Source organism: Hyaloscypha bicolor, assembly GCF_002865645.1.
Source record: "Hyaloscypha bicolor E unplaced genomic scaffold K444scaffold_47, whole genome shotgun sequence".
Taxonomy (NCBI): Eukaryota; Fungi; Ascomycota; class Leotiomycetes; order Helotiales; family Hyaloscyphaceae; genus Hyaloscypha; species Hyaloscypha bicolor.
This window is the reverse complement of record NW_020194549.1, coordinates 263,957-282,337: the sequence shown is the minus strand read 5'-3', so window position 1 is coordinate 282,337 and position 18,381 is coordinate 263,957. Positions and strand designations below refer to the sequence as shown.

At 49.4% G+C, this 18,381-nt stretch overlaps 3 protein-coding genes across 3 annotated transcripts; 2 read left to right on the top strand and 1 right to left on the bottom strand.

The window, feature by feature from the left end:
* Positions 1-3,145: 3,145 nt before the first annotated feature.
* K444DRAFT_626406 (uncharacterized protein) lies at positions 3,146-5,121 on the top strand (the record flags this gene model as incomplete). Its single annotated transcript, XM_024882643.1, has 6 exons — positions 3,146-3,287; positions 3,343-3,702; positions 3,773-4,117; positions 4,167-4,207; positions 4,256-4,395; positions 4,464-5,121. The coding sequence occupies 6 exons, from the start codon at positions 3,146-3,148 to the stop codon at positions 5,119-5,121; spliced, it is 1,686 nt and encodes a 561-aa protein (XP_024740824.1).
* Positions 5,122-6,522: 1,401 nt separating this feature from the next.
* On the top strand, positions 6,523-8,415 carry K444DRAFT_660830 (MFS general substrate transporter). Its single transcript, XM_024886510.1, has 3 exons — positions 6,523-6,795; positions 6,857-7,659; positions 7,705-8,415. The coding sequence occupies exons 1-3, from the start codon at positions 6,626-6,628 to the stop codon at positions 8,205-8,207; spliced, it is 1,476 nt and encodes a 491-aa protein (XP_024740823.1). The 5' UTR covers positions 6,523-6,625; the 3' UTR covers positions 8,208-8,415.
* A 6,036-nt stretch (positions 8,416-14,451) lies between these two features.
* Positions 14,452-16,677, bottom strand: K444DRAFT_609505 (uncharacterized protein). The gene has a single exon (XM_024879589.1). It carries the CDS (start codon positions 16,550-16,552, stop codon positions 14,831-14,833), a length of 1,722 nt encoding a protein of 573 aa, XP_024740822.1. The 5' UTR covers positions 16,553-16,677; the 3' UTR covers positions 14,452-14,830.
* Between the last annotated feature and the right edge of the window lie 1,704 nt (positions 16,678-18,381).

Below are 18,381 nucleotides of genomic sequence, written 5' to 3'. Positions count from 1 at the left end.
AGGCGAATAGCGCCCGAAAATCAATAAATTGCCTGTTTTATTGTCAAACGCGTCCTAGCCAACAGTCCTGTGTTTACCTGGCAGCCAAGGCAGAGAACATATCTTCGATCTAACAAGGCATTGCTTAGCATCGAGCGCCAATGAACGCCAATGAACGCCATCCCATCCTAGTGAAAACAATATTGACACATTGCAAGGTTAGTGACCCTAACCCCTACGCTTGACGGAACAGTATCTAAATACAGTAGGAAAAGCGAAAGGTTCAACCAAATATCACAAAGCAAAAATCAAGGGTATCAATACGCTCGTAGAAGGAAAGCCCCCGTATCTTTCAGAAAATTACAGATTGCCCTTCAAGGACTCTATGAACTGCGGATGCCACTAAAATGCCCTTTGCCACTGCTATGCTGCCAGAACATGTACAGAAAAATATAGTGAGGCTATTAAAAACGCGACATTGATCGCAAAGTGAATCGAACGCACGCATAGGCGCCTTCTTGACAAATAAAAATTCAATCTGATCAGACACTCTTCCCGCCACTTTCCTTCACAGTCGATGATGGCAGTAGAAGTCCATAATCATTGACTTTAAATGCTTTTTCCTCTGCGATATTAGGTGGACGGAGCATCGAGCTGCGGACCAGAATACCGATCGAATGCCTCCCAGATAAGCTCGTCTGTTCTGCCCTTTTCTGCCTGGAATGCGTCACGACTTCAGATAACGATCTTGAATAGTGCGTCGCCATTTCTTTAGAGCCGTCATTGTACCAGACTTGAAGGACGTCGAACTGCCATCTCTCGCTTTCGATGATGTGTCCGACTAAGGACTCGAACGTACGGACCAGGAGATTCACGTCTAGTGGTGAGGAGCGGAGTGTTTTCAGCAGCCAATCGTTGATTCGGTCGTTGGGGTCTTGTGTTTCGTGTATGTTCTCTTTGTCATTGTCTGCCTGTGGGATAATTGGGTCGGGAAGTTGGGCTTCTTTATTACCCGGATTTTGCAGCAGTCGAGGAAATTTCACAAAGTCGGATTTTTCAGTTCCGGCGTCTACATCATCCTCTATGAAGGTTTGGCGTTCTTGTCTCTCGAAGTCGAGAGGTTCGCCGTCTTCGTTCACGAGACCGAGAGAGTAGCACTGCATTCGTAGGTGCTCCGCTTTTTCTTGTGCCTCTTCGAACTGTTTTATTAAGGCGATTTCCGCTTCGGCATAGCTGTCAAGCCACTTCTGATCTGCTTCCGCTAGTTTCAAGTTCACATGCTCTTTTGTTTCTTTCTCTTCTAAAAGAGTGAGCTTCTCTTCAGAATGCCATTCTAACCGCTCGCGGAAGATTTCGACATCGCCGATTTTTGAAAGATACGCATTAACTAAGGGGTGGAATGCTTGACTGAGCTCGGATCCGCTGTGGTTCGATGGGGCAGGTGAATGCTGTGGAGACGTGATTACTTGCTGGCTTGGCGGCGCTTCGTTCCAACGCTCCTCCAAAGCCGCCTCCAGTTTCTGCATCTCATATTCTCGGTTATTGAGAACGTTTTCGAGAAGATTGCAGTCGTCTTCTAGAGGTCCGTAATCGTTCCTAAGCGCTTCACACTCCTCGAAAAGTTTTGCGAGAATTTCCTGTTCGTGCGACCTGTCTTTTCGACTCAGTTTGGCAAACCCATGGGTCCTGATGAATTTCATGAAATTGTCATCAGCAACGGATTTTGCATGTTCCTTGTCTCGTAGGACATTTCGCTTCTCGGATATGTTCGATCGTAAGCCCCAGACCTCAGCTCTGAGTACCCTGATCTTTTCCAGAATGTTGTCTCTTGACTCTTTGCGTTGAGGTTGGTGGCTCCGGGAGCGCAAGTGAACTGTTTGGGTATTTTGAACAGAGAACAATTTCCCAGATGAAGAGCTCTGATCAAGTTCACGGAACAAATTCGGTCGTAACTGGGGATGCCCAGCGCCGTGGCCTTCATCGAGTTGGAGGTCTTGGGATGGAGGTCCACGACTGGGACCAGGACCTGGATCCGGGGGACGCCCTGGTGGAGGTCGTAATTCAGAATTGGAGGATGAGTGGCTCATGGCGAGAACTTCGGAGGTGGAGGGACGTCTTGAACGGGCGGATGGCTCGACGCTAAGGATATTCTTCGAGGGTTGTGATTCGGCCAAATTATGCTGCACTAACGGATTCCCCTCACGTGGTCGGGGAGTGTGTTCATGCAATTTGTCTGGGGTACCGTAAGGACTTCCGTTTGCAAAAATAGACAAGAGTGTCTTTTCGTTCTCCAATTCTAACGAGGTCGTCGAGCCAAGCATGTGGCCAAGCTCTCTGTTCCGACCAGAGCGAAGCTTGGCGACCCCCCCCCTTGGCTGGCCATACTCTTCATATATCTCATTCTCCGGGATTACATCGATCACTGGAGAGGGTGACAGCTTTCGGTGAATCCACTTAGGGTCTGATAAATGAAATTGAAGGGCGAGAGGACCTGTGCCTGGCCGAGGCTGTTCGGTGCTGTCGCGGTGCTCGGTCGACCTCTCCTCCATACACCTGGTGGCTATCGTTGTCATATGCAGTTATGTTGGACAAATGAAGCAGGGAAGCCCCTGATTCAGGGGTAGGGTTCATGAGTTTGACGTGTCGGCGAGGTGTGGAGAGTGCGTGACAAAATGAGGTCGTGATTATCGCCAGATTTTGGGCGCAAAAGAGTGTCTGCGACTGAGCCTCACTAGCCTTCCAAACTCTCCAAGGTAGGGCTGGGGGCAAAGGCACTGGTGGACAGGTCTTTTGTGCAGGACGCCTAATTATCATTCATGGCATTGCCAGTTGGCGGGTAACCTTTAAAAGCAGCCAGGTGGCTTGCAAGCCACTGCATGATCCCACAATATGAGCTAGGGTGCCGGTCTCACCTGCTGCATACATCCGCTACGGGCCCGTGTTTCTTCCCAATCGCCTCTAAGGACGTCATGCAACTGAACACATCTATCTTCAGTACATGAGCGCTGCTGAAGAGGTGTGCTGGCTCGTGGACATACCCCATACAACCGCTTTGGAGCCGCAAAAATGACCACTCGTCCGCCGCGAATAAAACAGCGAGCCATGGCCATACGCAGACTCTACCCTTCTTCTTCGTCGCCAGCTTCCTTTTCTGCAGAACGAGGCGATGTCCTCCAGACGCAAACAGTCGTCGCGTCGCGAGTCGAGTCGCGAGTCGAGTCGCGATGATCACTACCCTACTCGCTGGAGTAACTGGGAGTGGAGTAAAGAATATTCTCGCGACGCCCGATACCGCGAGGTTTCTGAAGGTGGGTGATTTAGCCCCCCCACGCCTAACCAATCATTGATCTGTGTATCACGTAGGCAAATGGGAATGGGAATATGCCGAACTACCCTCGACCGAGCCTCAAGGGCATTTTGGCCAAGAAGTGGAACCTACGCCATGGACTCCCCGTGGCGTGGATCCTCACGGGACCTTGGACAGAATCGAAGAGCAGAGCCCGCATGATGAGGAGCAACAAGCCGACCCATCTGAAAACTATTGTATTGACAGTGGTGTTTCTGGTATTACCCAAGGGATGGCCAGCGCAACGATTGACCCGCCCTACCAAGAGAGTTATTATGGTCGTGACGAGAAACGGAGTGGGAAAAGCTCCGCGCACTCAGATGGCCGCTATAGCCACGACAGGAGGACCAAAGATAAAAGGGGAGAAACCGGTCGGGGTACGGAGACATCTTTGCTCTTTTCTATCCTTCTGCAGCTTGATTGATTTGCTAACCATAACGTTCGCAGACCATCAAAGTTATGCCTCAGAGGACTATGCGGACTCCCACGCAACTGGATCTGCTCCAGACCATTATGTTGATTATGGGGATTCCCAGTCGCAGAGAGTTCCAATCCAGCAATTTCAATTCCCAACTTCACAAGCAGAACCGGCTCAAAGCTACGATTCGGGGTATCAAACTCCTCAACCTGCCAGCGCTCAGGGTTACAGTCCATATGGCCAGCAGTATCAGGCGCCTCACACAACGCAAACACCAATTTATGGATCACAAAGTTCTTCCTATCGGCCGCAAACACAGGAGAGAAATGTATATACGAAAGACCCAAACCGGAAGCATGATGAATTAGACTCTAGTACTTCTCCCTGGTTCGAATTCCACTTAAAGTTACTGACAATTGACAGGGTTCACGGTTCACAGGTCAAGCGAATTTGAATTTGGAAAGGTTAGTATCACAGCTGCTCTTTTGACATGCAAAAGTAATTGTGGATAGGTTTTTAAGGTTCTCTGGTCTGAACCCATGGGTGCCGGTGGAACAGAAATTACGTCGCCGGTGAAATACGGAGAGAAAGCCTTTCACAAGATTCGACGTTTCTTAGTTGCCCAACCGAAAAAAGGGCATTCAATATGCATGTAAGCTCCAGCCCTGCTTAAGTAATAGTGTGTGGTGATTTTCTGGTGAATGCTTACATGAAACGAAGTCCCATTTTGACCTACGGCCAGCAAGGAGTACTAAAGAAAGGTGTCCATTCTGAGGACCACGCCGTTGTCTTCTCTTCCAGAAAGGCAGGGCCGTATCTCCTCGAACTTGAGAAGGGCCTTATGGCCAACAAGCCAATCAGAATCGACCTCAAAGATCAGTCTCAGAAACTCGATCCATTATCTAGACTGAATTACGCCAAGATATACACGGTGGAGCACAATGTCAAGGTTCTCTTCATCGGCCGAGTTGCGAAAAACTACGAACAGGAAGTTATTCGCGCTTTCAACGACGCACACCCCCCGCTTGGTCCTAGCCAGCACAAGTACCGCCCTGATACTCCCGAACGAGCCACCAGTTACGCGCAGCAAATTGACCCGGACTATCCAAATGCGATGCCCATACCGGCAGGGTCAGTTTCAACAGCGTGGAACGCAAGTAGTACTCAACAATATGAGTCTTATCCTGCAGCGACCGGCGCCCAACAATATGGGTCTTCCTATTCTGCAGCGACCATGTACTCTCCGCCAGCAAACCAGCCATACGGAATCTCCTACAACTCCAATCCGCAAATGCCTCCGCCGGGACAACAGGACTCATCTTCTGGGAGAAGATACCACGATCAGGATTATGAAGAAGACATTTACGGACCGAATTGAACGGAAGCATCAAACGAATTTCCTTCACTCAATGTTGTGCGTTCAAATGAACGCCACACCGAATTAATACGTTGACAACTGCCTATTTTGGGCTAGTTCTCACATTAGCCACGCGGAATTACTTCCAGCGGTCGCTATTGCCTTCTAGGCCATGCTTACGATTCACGATTTTCCTTCTCCACCCCCGGGTACCAACAGCTTTAAGAGCATTGCTCTAGTCATGTGACTAAGATCACCGGGGTGCTTAATGCACCCACAGCATCAACAGTTGCCATCACGGCTTGGTACCCCAGCCCATTTCTTTCCTAGCTTCAGGACATTATGGTGGTTAACCTTGGTGTGTTATTGCTGCGTGGGGAGCTACGAATTACGGTCTATTTCCTATATATTTGGCCTCTATCGGTGAATTTATAGGCAGAAATATATCATCGAGGCACTTTTCATGCTTACATTCAATCACCTACCATCTCAGCCCCTCGCCTCACATTTTGAAGCTCCGCCGCAACATGCAAGGAGGCCCAACTGCCGCTTTTAGGCTTCAATAAGCCTCGAGACTTTCAGAAGCCATTCATTGTCCAGCTTCCGTCAGCCTCAGATGTGGGATACCACAAAGCCCAAGTCCAGTGAAGCAGCTTTCCGAAGGAGTACTTAAAAGCGAAGGAGGCGGAAATCGATAGCTTGTGGTTTTGACCACCACTTAAAGCTGATTCATGCCTAATGGGCAGCGATCGTAACATATCGGGATGTGGTTGTGTGGGGCTGCATGTGGGCTGCATGGCTGTCCAGTGATGTAATGCATCGTGCATATGGGGTTTTGACTCGCTTAGCATGAGAGGTGTCCGCCTCGAGCGCTCTTCTCGAGGAAATCGGAAGGCAGGTTTAGGGATTAAATCAAAGCAGGTATCATATCCACCTATAGAGTGATCGCGCATTCTCTTGTATTGAAATTGATCTCATTGGTCTCTATGCTTCGGACAATTAACACAGAGTGGGATGAGTCTTCCCAATATGTACCTCATACAATGCTAGGCTACATTCATCCCTGGTAGTCATTCGCCTTTCAACTTCTATAGCCTTTGGTCAAATTCCGCCTTCATCTCCAAATTCAAGGGGCCTGAAGAATTTGTGCCCTTGACTTTAGCGAGATTCCCGGGAAGTTGCATTTTCCCCTTTTCAAAATAGTCTCGAGCCGAGCTTGCTAGCAAGGCTACAAGACCTAGTTTTAACACGTAAGTTATTTTGGAAACTAAGTTTTAGGTTTCAATACTCCAAAGGAGTAACCCGACCTGCACATAAAAGGGGAAGGGCGCGCCAAGAAGATAAGCAATTAGTCATCCGGAATTGCTAATTCCCTATCATAGGCTAACGACTTCAACGTCCCACTCTTGTCCTACTTCACCTCAATGCATACCGAGTCCAGTTGCACCAAGTTCCGCAGTTAATTTCGCTCAGTGAATTTATCTTGTAATAATTCTTTTTGATCTAATCATCCTCAATTATTGAAATGGACGAGTCTCAGCCTTTGCTGGGGCAGCTCAACGAGCCCCAATATGCCACTACTCCAAATCCACTGGTCAATTTTGATCCGAAGGGAGATCCAGACAACCCCTTAGAATGGCCAAAGGGGTACAAGATGGGTGTTGTCTGTTTACTTGCCTTGCTGTCTTTTACAGTGTACGTTGAATCAGAGTGATCTAGTCCCTCGAATGCCGCAAATCGCTGACACTAATCACAGGACCTTCACGTGCATAGGTATTGTCCCAGTTGCAGAGCGAATCATTTTCGATCTCGAGGGGAGGCAGAGCAAATCGGCCAGTATACTACTCGTCACTGTTTGGGAACTCGGGGAAGCTTGTGGTCCCTTGCTCATTGCCCCTCTTTCCGAGATTTACGGGCGGTACCCGACATTCAATGTGGCAAACATCATTTTTATCCTTGGTGTCGTCCTTACGGCATCAAGTCCGACGACAGGTCTTCTTGTCTTCAGTCGCTTCTTGACCGGATTTGCTGTGGCCTCAAACGTTCTCAACCCAGCCATCATCGGCGACATGTTTCCATCGGAATCTCGAGGATCCGGAATGTCTTTGATCATGCTGGCTCCCCTTTTGGGAGGTGCTGTTGGGCCGGCAATCAGCGGTCTCATTGCGGAGTCCCTTGGCTGGCGAAAGATTCTTTGGATGAGCGCAGCTCTGGCGATCGTCTCAGAGATCCTTTTCATCACACTCCTCCGCGAAACATACAAAGTCTCCATCTTGAAGCAGAGAGCCGCACGATTGCGGAAGGAGACTCAAGATGAATCGATAAAATGTCCTTATGAAACAGACGAAGCGGCCACCGAGTTGTACTGGTCTGCATTGCGGACTTCTATCAAGCGGCCTGTCGTTGTCATGCTGGATTCTTCTGTGCTTCAGATAATGTCTTTCTATGGTGGATTGATGTTCACATTATACTACGTCTTGGCAACTACTTTACCGGGAATACTGATGGAGATCTATAGCTTTTCTCCAGCTCAGACGGGTTTGTCGTTCATGAGTTTTAGTATGTATCCAAGGCCCAATCACGAGTTGTAACTAACATTGGCAGGCATTGGTGCTACTGGTGGCATCCTTCTCTCGAACACATTTGTGGATCATATATATATCAAGCTAGGGAAGTCATTTGGCACAGGAACTGCAATTCCTGAATATCGATTGCCATTCATGATTACAGGAGCAGCACTCATGCCGCCTGTTGTTGCACTCTACGGATGGGCCCCAAACGCTCACTGGCCTGTTCAGACCCTCTTAATGACTGTAGCTCTGCTCGGGGTCGTCTTGATTATGAGTTCGATAGCCTTATCGTCGTACGTTGTAGACGCTTTTGGGATCTACTCTGCTTCTGCAATGACAATTGTTCTGATTGCTCGTTGTTTGGGAGGCACTTTACTCCCGCTAGCAATTCCTCCTCTGACGGACGCCCTTGGACTTGGATATGGCTTTGTGGTTTTGGGGGCTATATGTGTGGTGCTGATACCTTTACCTGTGATGGTGATGCGTTATGGACGTCACTGGCGCCAGAATTCGGTGTACACAAAAGATGATCCCTGAAGGCTAGGCAATTTTCAACCAGTGCGGATTCCGCACTGCCGAATCTCTTTCCCGGAGGCTCATGCATTATGTGCTTACGAAACATATTGCGCCAACTAGCACCTGTGCTTTGAAACGTTTCGGTTATAGACTCTTTGGATTAGATTGGTAGACTTTCTGACTCGAAATTTATGATTTGAGTCAAATGAACAAGCCTTCTCGCTTCATTTGAGTCAAGTAAGAGACAAGCCAATCTCCGTTCTTCCCCACACTCGCCTCCTCTTGAGGTCTACAGGGTGAGGAGATGTGTGACCGCTTTGACAAAACCTCATGGCGCCTCACCTCAAAAATTGTTATCAACACAACGCCAAGCCAATTCCCCACCCCTGCCAAAAGAAATGTTCTTATCCTGGAATTGACATTGCACACGCCCCGGCTGCCTGGTATGACCGTTGAACACAGCCTAGTATCAGGGGTTCCGCCCACGCAGCTGACGCTTCATCCCACCCAGTTGGTACGAGCTACGCCTTGTGAATGCGTTGAAGAGCCCTGAAGGAAGATCTTCGTAAGCTTTTGTCAGCCCACCTGCCGCCCGCTGCCTTTACAACAAACCGCCATCCCGTTTGAGCTCCAGGCCGGTTGCCTGAGACAGTTAGAGGATCCGAACACGTACGCCCGATGTGGCTGACACTGTTCGGGAATCCGGCGCAAAAGGAACAAAGGGGTTATTTACGTCTTTCCACGATTGGTTCAGTTCGGTGTACTAGAAAGCCGGGTTTTCATCATGGCCAATGCTCGGATCCCGACTTTCGGCCTATCGACCCCATTTTGTCCCACGCCTTCCCGATGTTGAGAAGTCCATTTGTAAAACATGCGGCATTTAAATTACAGTGAGTAATTCTGCATGGTAACGCTTTCCATGAAGTTACCCCGGTGTTTGTTGAAAGTGTTTACTCTCCAAAATAAGAGGCGTTATATCGGAGAGTGACTTCACTGCACGTAGAAATTCAGTATAGAAAAGAGCTACGGTATCACACGAGGAGATTTTGGACACTCCAGTATCTGTCGCAGGAAGCATTTTCATATCCTATCCCCTTCATACTTGCTCCTGGGCAAAGCGTCCACTGCCATTTCGTTGTCTCCACCTATGCCAAAGAATTCAGACTCAGACCTAGAACTTGTATCAGAAAGCGCAGTTTTCCTCCCTGTAATGCCCAATACAGGCTCAATCTTGTGTTCGTGCAAAGAGTCCTTCGAAAACTTCGATCTTCCATAGACTGGCGTTGTTTCGCTAGTAATAGAATAGATCCGATACCCAGTAGCATCCTTAATGGCCCCATCTTTGTACCAGTGGTTACGAACATCTGATTCCCATTTCTGTCCTTCAAAATTCCCGACCTTCTCTTCAAATGTTTTCGCTAGAAGATAGACGTGGAGGGGAGAGGACCGTAAGCTGTGTAGGAGCCACTGATTGATATGATCCCCAGCACCACCTGACTGCTCTCCAGGCCTTGGAGCAGATGCCTTGAATTTCATGTCCTTGGCTCCTGGCTTTGGAAGTAGAGTCGGAAACTTGACATATTCTGACTCCTGACCCTTCGCATCCACATCTTCGGCGAAAGCTTCCTTCTCTTGTGTTTGGAAATCTTTGGGCTCGCCATTTTCATCTAGTAACCCAGCAGCAAGACATTGCTTTCTCAACTCTTCAGCTTCCGTTCGAGCTTGTTGGAGGTCCCTTAATATTTCGTTCTCTAACTCGTTAGATTTTTGCAGCCATGCTTCGCCTTCGGGTGAGAGGGTACGATTGACTCTCCCACGCGTTTCTTTGTCTTCTTCGAGTGCTTCCTTTCCTTCCAGATGCCTCTCATGTCGTTCAAGAAATATATCCACATCCCCTAATTTGGAGAGATATTCCGTGACTAGAGGATGAAAGTTCTGAATTTCATCAGACATGCTTCTCTCAGACCTTCCTTCAACCACCATATCAGGGCTAGAAGGTTGACTATCATGAGGAATAATCAATTTGCAGATCCTCACGAAATTCTCCTCTAGTCGCCTGAGTTCGTACTCTTCGCTTCCTAACCGGTCTTCAAGCGCATTGCAATCATCTTCAAGGGGTCCATACTCCGCTCGTACGCACTCGCACTCTTGAAACAGCTGCTGTAAGGACTTCCCTTCAGGATTTGTCAAATGTATCTCTTTATCGGCCCCTGACTCCTTCAGCCGAGCCAACTGCATATACTTGTCATCCGCGGCCGCTTTGACATACTGCTTGGATCGGATGATGCCACGCTGCTCCTGTACTTGTGAGCGAAGCCCCCAGACGATCTCACTCAGCCGACGGATCCTCTGGAGTAAAGTATAGAGCTGAATTCCGCCATCCTTCGGAAGAGTTTTGAATATCGGCCTTTCGGGAGGGGGTTCTTCAAAGGATGCCTCTGAATTCCTGGTTGCGGCCCCAGTTACTTTTGGTGGAGGCGTCGTGCTTATGGCTGGCGAATGGTCCGATCCTTGGTCGGGGATTCCCGCCCTTTCGTAATCTGACCTACGGGGTGATTCCATCTCTTTCGAATTACTGCCAACCGGTCCATTCACAGCTGACTCCGTTTTGATAGGTCGAAGAGCTACGGAGACCTGACCAACGGGTTCTAGTGTGTGTGCTGAGTTGATATTCGTGTGATTGCGTTTAGAACAATTGTCGTTTGTGCTTTCTTCCAAAGTTTCACGAGGGTCTCTGGAATTTATAAACCCAGGACCCAGTTGCTTTTTGCTAGTAAACCATCTGCGTTTTCCCCTTTTCTTAGGCTGAGGGTGTGTTGCTCCATAGGGATGACCACCGGGACGACATCCTTGACTCAGGCCCCCTTTTCTCTGAACTCGGAGCTCATTATGATCAGAGTTCTCGGTTGAATTTGATGGGCCATTGCGTCGTGTCCATCGGTTAGGCGCAGACGCAGACGCAGACAACGAAGACTGATCCATAACGTTGCCGTTGGGCGGTGAAGTGTGAGTTGGGCCTTGGGCTTATAGACGCATCAGAATGCGAGAGAGCCCGAACCCTCTGATCGCGAAATTTCACATCGTCTGGCGACGGGCGACGTCTATTAAAATATGTCTCAGCAGACGCTTTGTACCACGTGTGACGGGAGCCGCAATCTCCAGGACTGGGCAGTGCCCAGATAATCATTTTGGAATGTGACATTGCCAACATCTTAATAGGGCGGCGATGCAAAGCGTCCCGACGTGCTTCATACCACCACAAAAAACCCTTGCAAGCATGTGGGGTGTCGCGGTGTGTCCCGCTGCATCGGCCAAGCTCATGTTGGAAATAGCCATTCATGTTACCCCAGATCTCCGAAGTGTGTGCCATTCGGTCGAAGCACATGATATCTTCCAGGGTCGTTTTTGTGAGGGAAGCAACACCATTTCACTCTGAAGCAAAGAGCCGCATGATCATGCGCAAATATAAGGAGCTGCAGAGTGAGTGTGGGGGGGACCCTCCCTGAAAAAATACCATCATAACGCGTGCCGATCTCCTCACATGGCTTCAAGATCGTCGAGAAGGAAGAAGTACTCCAAGGAGGAGCGCACTCCAACGCAGTGGAGTGAGTGGGCGTGGAACGAAGAAAGAAGGTGTTATGGTCGGTATCGTCTTGATAAATATGGTGAGGTGTTTCGCGCCTTTTTCGTGTTTGGGTGGGCTATTGACGTTTCACAAGGAGAGTATGAGTACGAATATGGGACACAGGAAACGAATGAATCTACCACAACATCGGGTTACCAAGACTCTAGAAGTTCGGAAACTCCTCGCTATGCGCCACCATATGAGCAGTCGAGCCAAGCCACCTTTAGCACATCCCCTGTCACCCCTGACTACACCACCAGTACCTTCGATGATGCTACGACAGCTTTTGGAAACCTAGACTTGAACAAAGGAAAAGAACGAGAAACTGGTAGGTTTTATCTGTCGTGTCAGGATATTCAACATGTAACATCTGACCTTGGAAAAAGAATATGTGCCCCCAGTCGCAACTTCATTCTCAACCGCAGCTTCAGTTGTTCCCGTGATGCGTACTGCGTCGGCCATGATCGATACCAATTGGAATACGGCAGGAGACGCTAACACTTATGACCCACAATATAATCAGGATACAGCTGCACCATCGTACCAGCAATCTTCATACCCTTATGGAGGCCGATATCCCCAGAAGAGCAGCTCGTCGTCATCTCAACAGCCATTTTATCCAGACCAAACATGGCCAAGTTCGTGCAGTCCTTTTTCCTAAACCTCGTTATCGCAGAAGCTGATGAAACTCTACTCACAGGCAACGCAGACAACCCGGCCAACCACACTCCATTTGCACCACAAGGCGACAACTACATTGGAACAGGCACACGAGGACTTGAAAGTCCACTTGATTCTCGTAGGCTCCTGGAACCTTTGCAACTGAAAGAAACGAGATCCTAATTCTTCAAAGATTTCAAAGTCAACCATGGGTCAAAGTTTGAGGTTGGAAAGGTGTTCAAAATCTTATGGGCGGAACCAACAGGCATAAATGGGACCCAGCTCACAGGCGGAGGCACAGAGCCTGTACGATCTCAATCACACAAATTCAGAGAAACATTTGTGCACAAAATCCGCCGCTTTGTAGTGGTGAAAGCCTTCAACGCACACTGTCTCGGCCTGTAAGCAAACTTCACAGTGCACACGGATGTCTACTAACGACCGTGAAGGCCAATTCATACCTATCAGTACCAAGGGACAACCAAATCCGGAGCTCAAGCACAACATCACGCAGCGATCTATAGCGACAAGGAAATCATTCAGAATGGCGAAAATCTCACCAAAAAAGCAGTCAAGGTCGATATGTTCTATCCCCGAGAAAAACTTGATTCAGCTTCGCGCATCAACTATGCGAAGGTATATACTATCGAGTATAATGTTAAAGTATATTTCATTGGGAAGGTCTGCGGGAGGCATATGCATCGAGTCCTGGGTGACTATGAGAGCACAATGGGGCTTGGCTCTCGAGACACTCCCTACGCATACGAAGATTCGACAGGCGGGCAAGGCCCAGCACGATAGAGGCAAGCAAGCATTTCTGTTGAGTTGTCATCTGCACAAAACAACGCTGAATGATCTCGATCCAGGAACAAGGATGCGATGCTCTTGCGACTCGAAATATACGTTACTCTCTGCCACATGGCAGATGAATGCACCAAGTCATGGTGCAAGGATAATGAGATATGACTTATGCATTTCCTTTTCTTCTGGAACCCAGGAACTGGGCGGACCCACTCCGGCATAATGAGATATGACTTTTGCTTTCCCCCGACTTCTGGGAGTCAGCATCAAATTTGAATTCGAGGACGGGCGGGCCCTTGGGGCAATGGGTCTCGATTCGAAATGACTTCCCCAGCATAATGAGAGATGACCTCTGCTTTTCCTTTTCCTCAGCGTCAAAATTTGAGTTTGGTTTGAACAGGCAGGCCTTCAAGGGCTTTGATTGGCAACAGCTTCATGCTCAGTCTCGGTATTTTTTTCGGGCCTTAGTTTGAAACCCCATAAGAGGTCCCATACTCCAGGGGTTTGCCTCACTTGGGGGATCAACATCGTTAATTTCATATTCCTTGAACAACCTACAGCCTTGCTGCAATTTCAACATCGCCGCTTGAACAAGAAAGAGCCAGGCACCCACGCCTTCTTCAAATCCCCGTTTGTTTTTCCAGCCTCGCAGGCGGCTCGCCCAATTAATGTGAGAAAAACCATTGTTGACTTTATGAGAACACCCACACCAAACCCCCACCCCCCGGGCGATTTGAAGTCTTGAAATTGACATCGAGAAGCCTCCTTACTTCAAATCTCTCTTTCTCTTGTTCTCTTTCGTGAAGTTGAACGTGAGGTCAATCGCCACTTGACTTGCTACCCGCTGAGTCACCGACCCAGCAACTCGGGCACGATCCCTGCTACTGCATGCACAACCCGTCCTTTTGCATGGAAGTACTCCAGATCCTGGGCCGGGCCGGGTATTCCCGCGATCGATCAGATCGCATCGCGTTTTGCCATCTCAGATCCGCCACCGGGAGAACAAATGCGATGGAAATTCGAGTTCGGATTTTCTCAATTGTGGTGATGGGAATCGGTGGCGGGGCGGTTACACCGTTGGGTTTCGGAGGCCCAACCGAAATATTGGGAACATGGGATAAATAAATTGATGGAAAATGTAGCTGTGGCTAAGCGTCACGTGAGAATGAAAGTCGTGGAATGAAGATAGATAAATATTGAATGTTGTGGATCTATATTTCTATCCTTTGCCGTCGCTGGCCGGTGGGGATTAAGAGTGGTGTAATGGAAAAACAAAAATTCAGTATCTCGACTTGACGAGTTGGTGTCCAACATTCTCTAAACTCCACCCTCAGAACAAGTCTTGCCCTTGTAGAGAGTTCGTCTTCAGAGTGCTCATATACAGAGAAGGGGGATATTTGTTCGCGTAGATAACACACAGCCACAGTCGCAAAAGGGGGATCCACCTTGATTCTACTTCCCGGGACGTCTCTGTACGCTTTCCCCGTCCTATTCCACTGGCAATCGTGATGGTGGGAAGAGAAGAAAGTTTAAGGTTCAAATTGGAGACAAAGGTTTTTCATAAGCTAGACCGTCTGGGTCTCCCTTGTTGAGGGAGCGGCGGACCCATACGGATGACCAGTCCAACATCCGAGGAGACTTCCTCTTGCCGCATTCCTGAGCTCATTCTTTGGGCAGTGTACGAAGCTGCTTCACTTCCCCCGAGATCGACCATCAAGCTAAGATCATATCCGCTGGTGCCTGTGCCCAGTACATCCATTGTACTCAGAACGTTCTTCTGTATTGCGGACTTCCCAGGCTCGTCCCGGTTCCAGAAATCCAACGCAAGCTCTGACCAGTCGTCATCCTGAAGTTGTCTCCCATCCTGTGGGTATTGTGAATAGATGATATCCTTGAGTCTCAAGGCGTCGAGCGATGAGTCTTGAATCCAATCCAATAGCCACGAATTCACATAATCCTTCTTGTCCGCAAAATCAGTATCTTGCAGATGAGTAGCGATGTTATGGTGCAGCGCTGCTGTGCGTAGTGATCTTCGATCTCTGGCATCGTTCATTGATTCATTTATCTCTTCGACGAGCGCGTTGTGAGGTACGTAGAGGTGTTCAGATTCGGCGAAGAGGTGCTCGGCAATACAACGATCGCGAAGGTCATAGAGTTTGTCTTCAACATCGTGGAGTTGCTGGAGAAGTTGCTTATGAGCTTGAGGAAATTCGAAAAGAAAAGTTGATGTTTGTTCCGTAATTGGGATTTTATATCTCATACGAAGTGAAAGGTCCTGACTAAGTCGATACTGCTCGTCCTCAAGTGAATCGAGCTCGCCGCCAAGATGGTCAGCTTCTGCAACTAAAGCAAGATACTCCTTCACAAGCTCATTTTCTAGATCCAGATTCTCATATTCAACATCTTCTGGTTCGTATGGTTTAATGAGGGGTGTCAATTGCTCGTCGAGCTTGTCGTCTGGATGAAGGCGAAGAACAATGTTGTTAGACGTGTAAAATCGCGTCTCTTCCTGCTCCAGCTCAGCTTCTTCCCGGATGAGACGGATCTCAAGGATATCATAGTCGTCCTCTGCGGGGCCAAGTTGGTCTTGTGAAGCGCGCACCTGCTCATAGTATGGGATCAGGGCGGCTCGATTCCTGTCGCTTTCCTGCACCATGAACTCGTTCAAAAATCGCATCAATTTGTCCGTCGCGTCGCGGAATTTCTCGCGAAGTGTTTGCACCTCCTCCCTCTTCTCATTTATATCTCGACGAGACCGCAACACTCGACCTCGCAGGATCTCTACCCTCTCCCTTGCGCGAATGTTTCTTGATTGTATATCGGGGCCGATCTTAGGGTTTTCGTCATGATTCCCTCTGATGGACTCGTATGCGGAATCTTGCCGGCCTGTGTCTTTCGTTAGGAGTTGGGGAGATGGGGGAGGGCGCGAGGCGTCTGCGGGTTCAATTCGTGGTGTTTTTTCGTTGCTTGCGCTTCCACTCCAGCTTCGAGCTGGCGAGTCGACCATTCTACTGAATTCATTATCCAGAAAGAATGACGTTCCAGCATATCCATCAACTCGAGTGATGTCTGGACTGGACTCTTGCTTCAGCTCCTCTAGACTTCCTTCCTCCACGACAAACACTCTGCCTGCTATGTCTTTCTCAATGTCCACGGCCCCGGAGTCTGCTTTGCCTCCGGAGCTCGAGAACTGTGGCCAGGATAATCGAAGGATCTTGACGGTTTGCTGTTGTCTCTGGCGTGTCCTCGTGCTGTTCGACCGTGGCCGCCCATTTGCCATGAACAGCTAGTCGCGTTTTCATTGCACCCGAACGAGGATTTCTGGGACGTGATTGATCCTGAGAGGGTTCTCCAGGGCCGATCTGCAACTGATTTGATTGTAATCATACGTGTTTTGCATTTGAGGGCGCTGTTATCTCTGCGTTTAACGTAAGGCTGGCGAAGTTCGAGCGCAAGTAACGGGAAAGATGGGGCCACGCACACTGCTGATTGCGGCTCAGCTCAGTCTCCATGTGCCTGATATCGAAGGTCTGATTCCGTTAGCTTGCTTGAACTGGCACATTAGAAGAGATGTCATTGGAGAAGATACTGGCTTCAGGGCTTGCACAGCCTGCGGATTTTGGTTCGCTCAGCTGGCTAATTTGAGAAATCAGGGCGGAGGGTGAACTTGCAGGGGCAATGTTTCGCGGGAAAGCTGCGAGTCGCGAAGCACCCGAACACTTCCAGGGATCCTTCAGTGGGAAGAGGCTTTCCCGTGGCGCTGCGCTTGCCTCTGTGGAGGAGGATTTAGCGTTCGCCCAACTGTGCTGTAGACTCCTTCCTTGCTATTGATAGCCCAGGACCATTTCCAGAAACCTTCCCCTTCCCAGCGTTGGAAGACACACTTCACCTTACTCACTGTCTGTACTCGGTGACCAAGCCAACACCCCCCACAATGCGGCTCATTCCGCCCGGTCTTGGAAAGCCCACAGGCAGGTGATCAGGACGACCTATCAGCACCTCGTCTTGCAGCATCCAATGCACCCTCAGGAATCTGGTTGCCGGTGCATCATGCAAGTGTTCTTGAGGATGCAAGACCCCCGCGACCTCGAGGCCCTCTGTCGACACGTGGATGCAATCTGACCCCTCATTTCGATATATGACTCCACATCCTCTGAGTAATGGGGTGGAGAGAGCCTCAATCCCCACCCTCTCAACTCGCCTTGCCTGCAATGGATAAGAAGAGAGGCTGCAAGGCGGATTCACCTATCACTTGCTTGCCGTCGATGGAGAGACCAGTGCCCCGAACTTGCTCCCCTGATGTCTAACCTTTGGTACGAAGACCCCAAGACTGGGGACCTCTACCAAGATAGCAAAGACTCAAGTATATAGCCCCACACAATTCTCGGAGCTTTGGATTGGGCCCCGATTGCTAATCGGATAATCAGATGGAGACACCATTCGTACCTGGCGGAGGTATCCCAAGGAAGCCTCGCGAGCTGAATCGTAAGAGTCGAGAGTTCGCTGCCAATAGCTGCTGCTAACTTTACCTGCCAGGTCTTCAACACCACGAGCACGAAGGGATTCGGCGTACGACCGCCCTGCCGACGAACGTTCGAGTCGCCGCCGAGGAGAAAAGTCCACAGTCAGGGAGTCGACTCGAGGAGACGGAAGGCCGTCGTACTCGGAAAGATCTAGATCTCCTGGCTGGCGCCAGCCTTACCCAGAAGACAATCGCAGGTATACGGACGAGCCAGCCGGGGCATACTTTGACTCCAGCCGTCAAGCATCAACTAGCTACTCGACTCGCGATGATTTCGAACCTTTGTCCCCTTCGAGACCCCGCCATCTAAGTCCGAGACCCTTGGATCCTGGGACAGGGGATTCATTGGCGGGGACCTTCGGTGCGCTACATGTCTCAGACGACCACTATACCCATTCTCCAATAGCAGCTCCCGCTACAAGAGATTGGCAGCCTTCAACAGTATCTGCTCGCCACGAAGAGACAGCATTTCTTTCTTCAGATCAAGACCCATCTCCACAACTCTATCCGAGCCACGATCATTATGACGAACAGCCTCCTCCGGCGGCACAAACGCAGCAGCAAGGGTCAAATCGAGTTGTTAAAGG

Excerpts from the sequence above, each read along its gene's own strand:
- K444DRAFT_660830 (XM_024886510.1), top strand. The coding sequence starts at position 6,626 with ATGGACGAGTCTCAGCCTTTGCTGGGGCAGCTCAACGAGCCCCAATAT. Across the intron at positions 6,796-6,856 it reads GCCTTGCTGTCTTTTACAGT|GACCTTCACGTGCATAGGTA; the intron begins GTACGTTGAATC and ends CACTAATCACAG. Across the intron at positions 7,660-7,704 it reads TTTGTCGTTCATGAGTTTTA|GCATTGGTGCTACTGGTGGC; the intron begins GTATGTATCCAA and ends TAACATTGGCAG.
- K444DRAFT_609505 (XM_024879589.1), bottom strand. The coding sequence starts at position 16,552 with ATGGCAAATGGGCGGCCACGGTCGAACAGCACGAGGACACGCCAGAGA.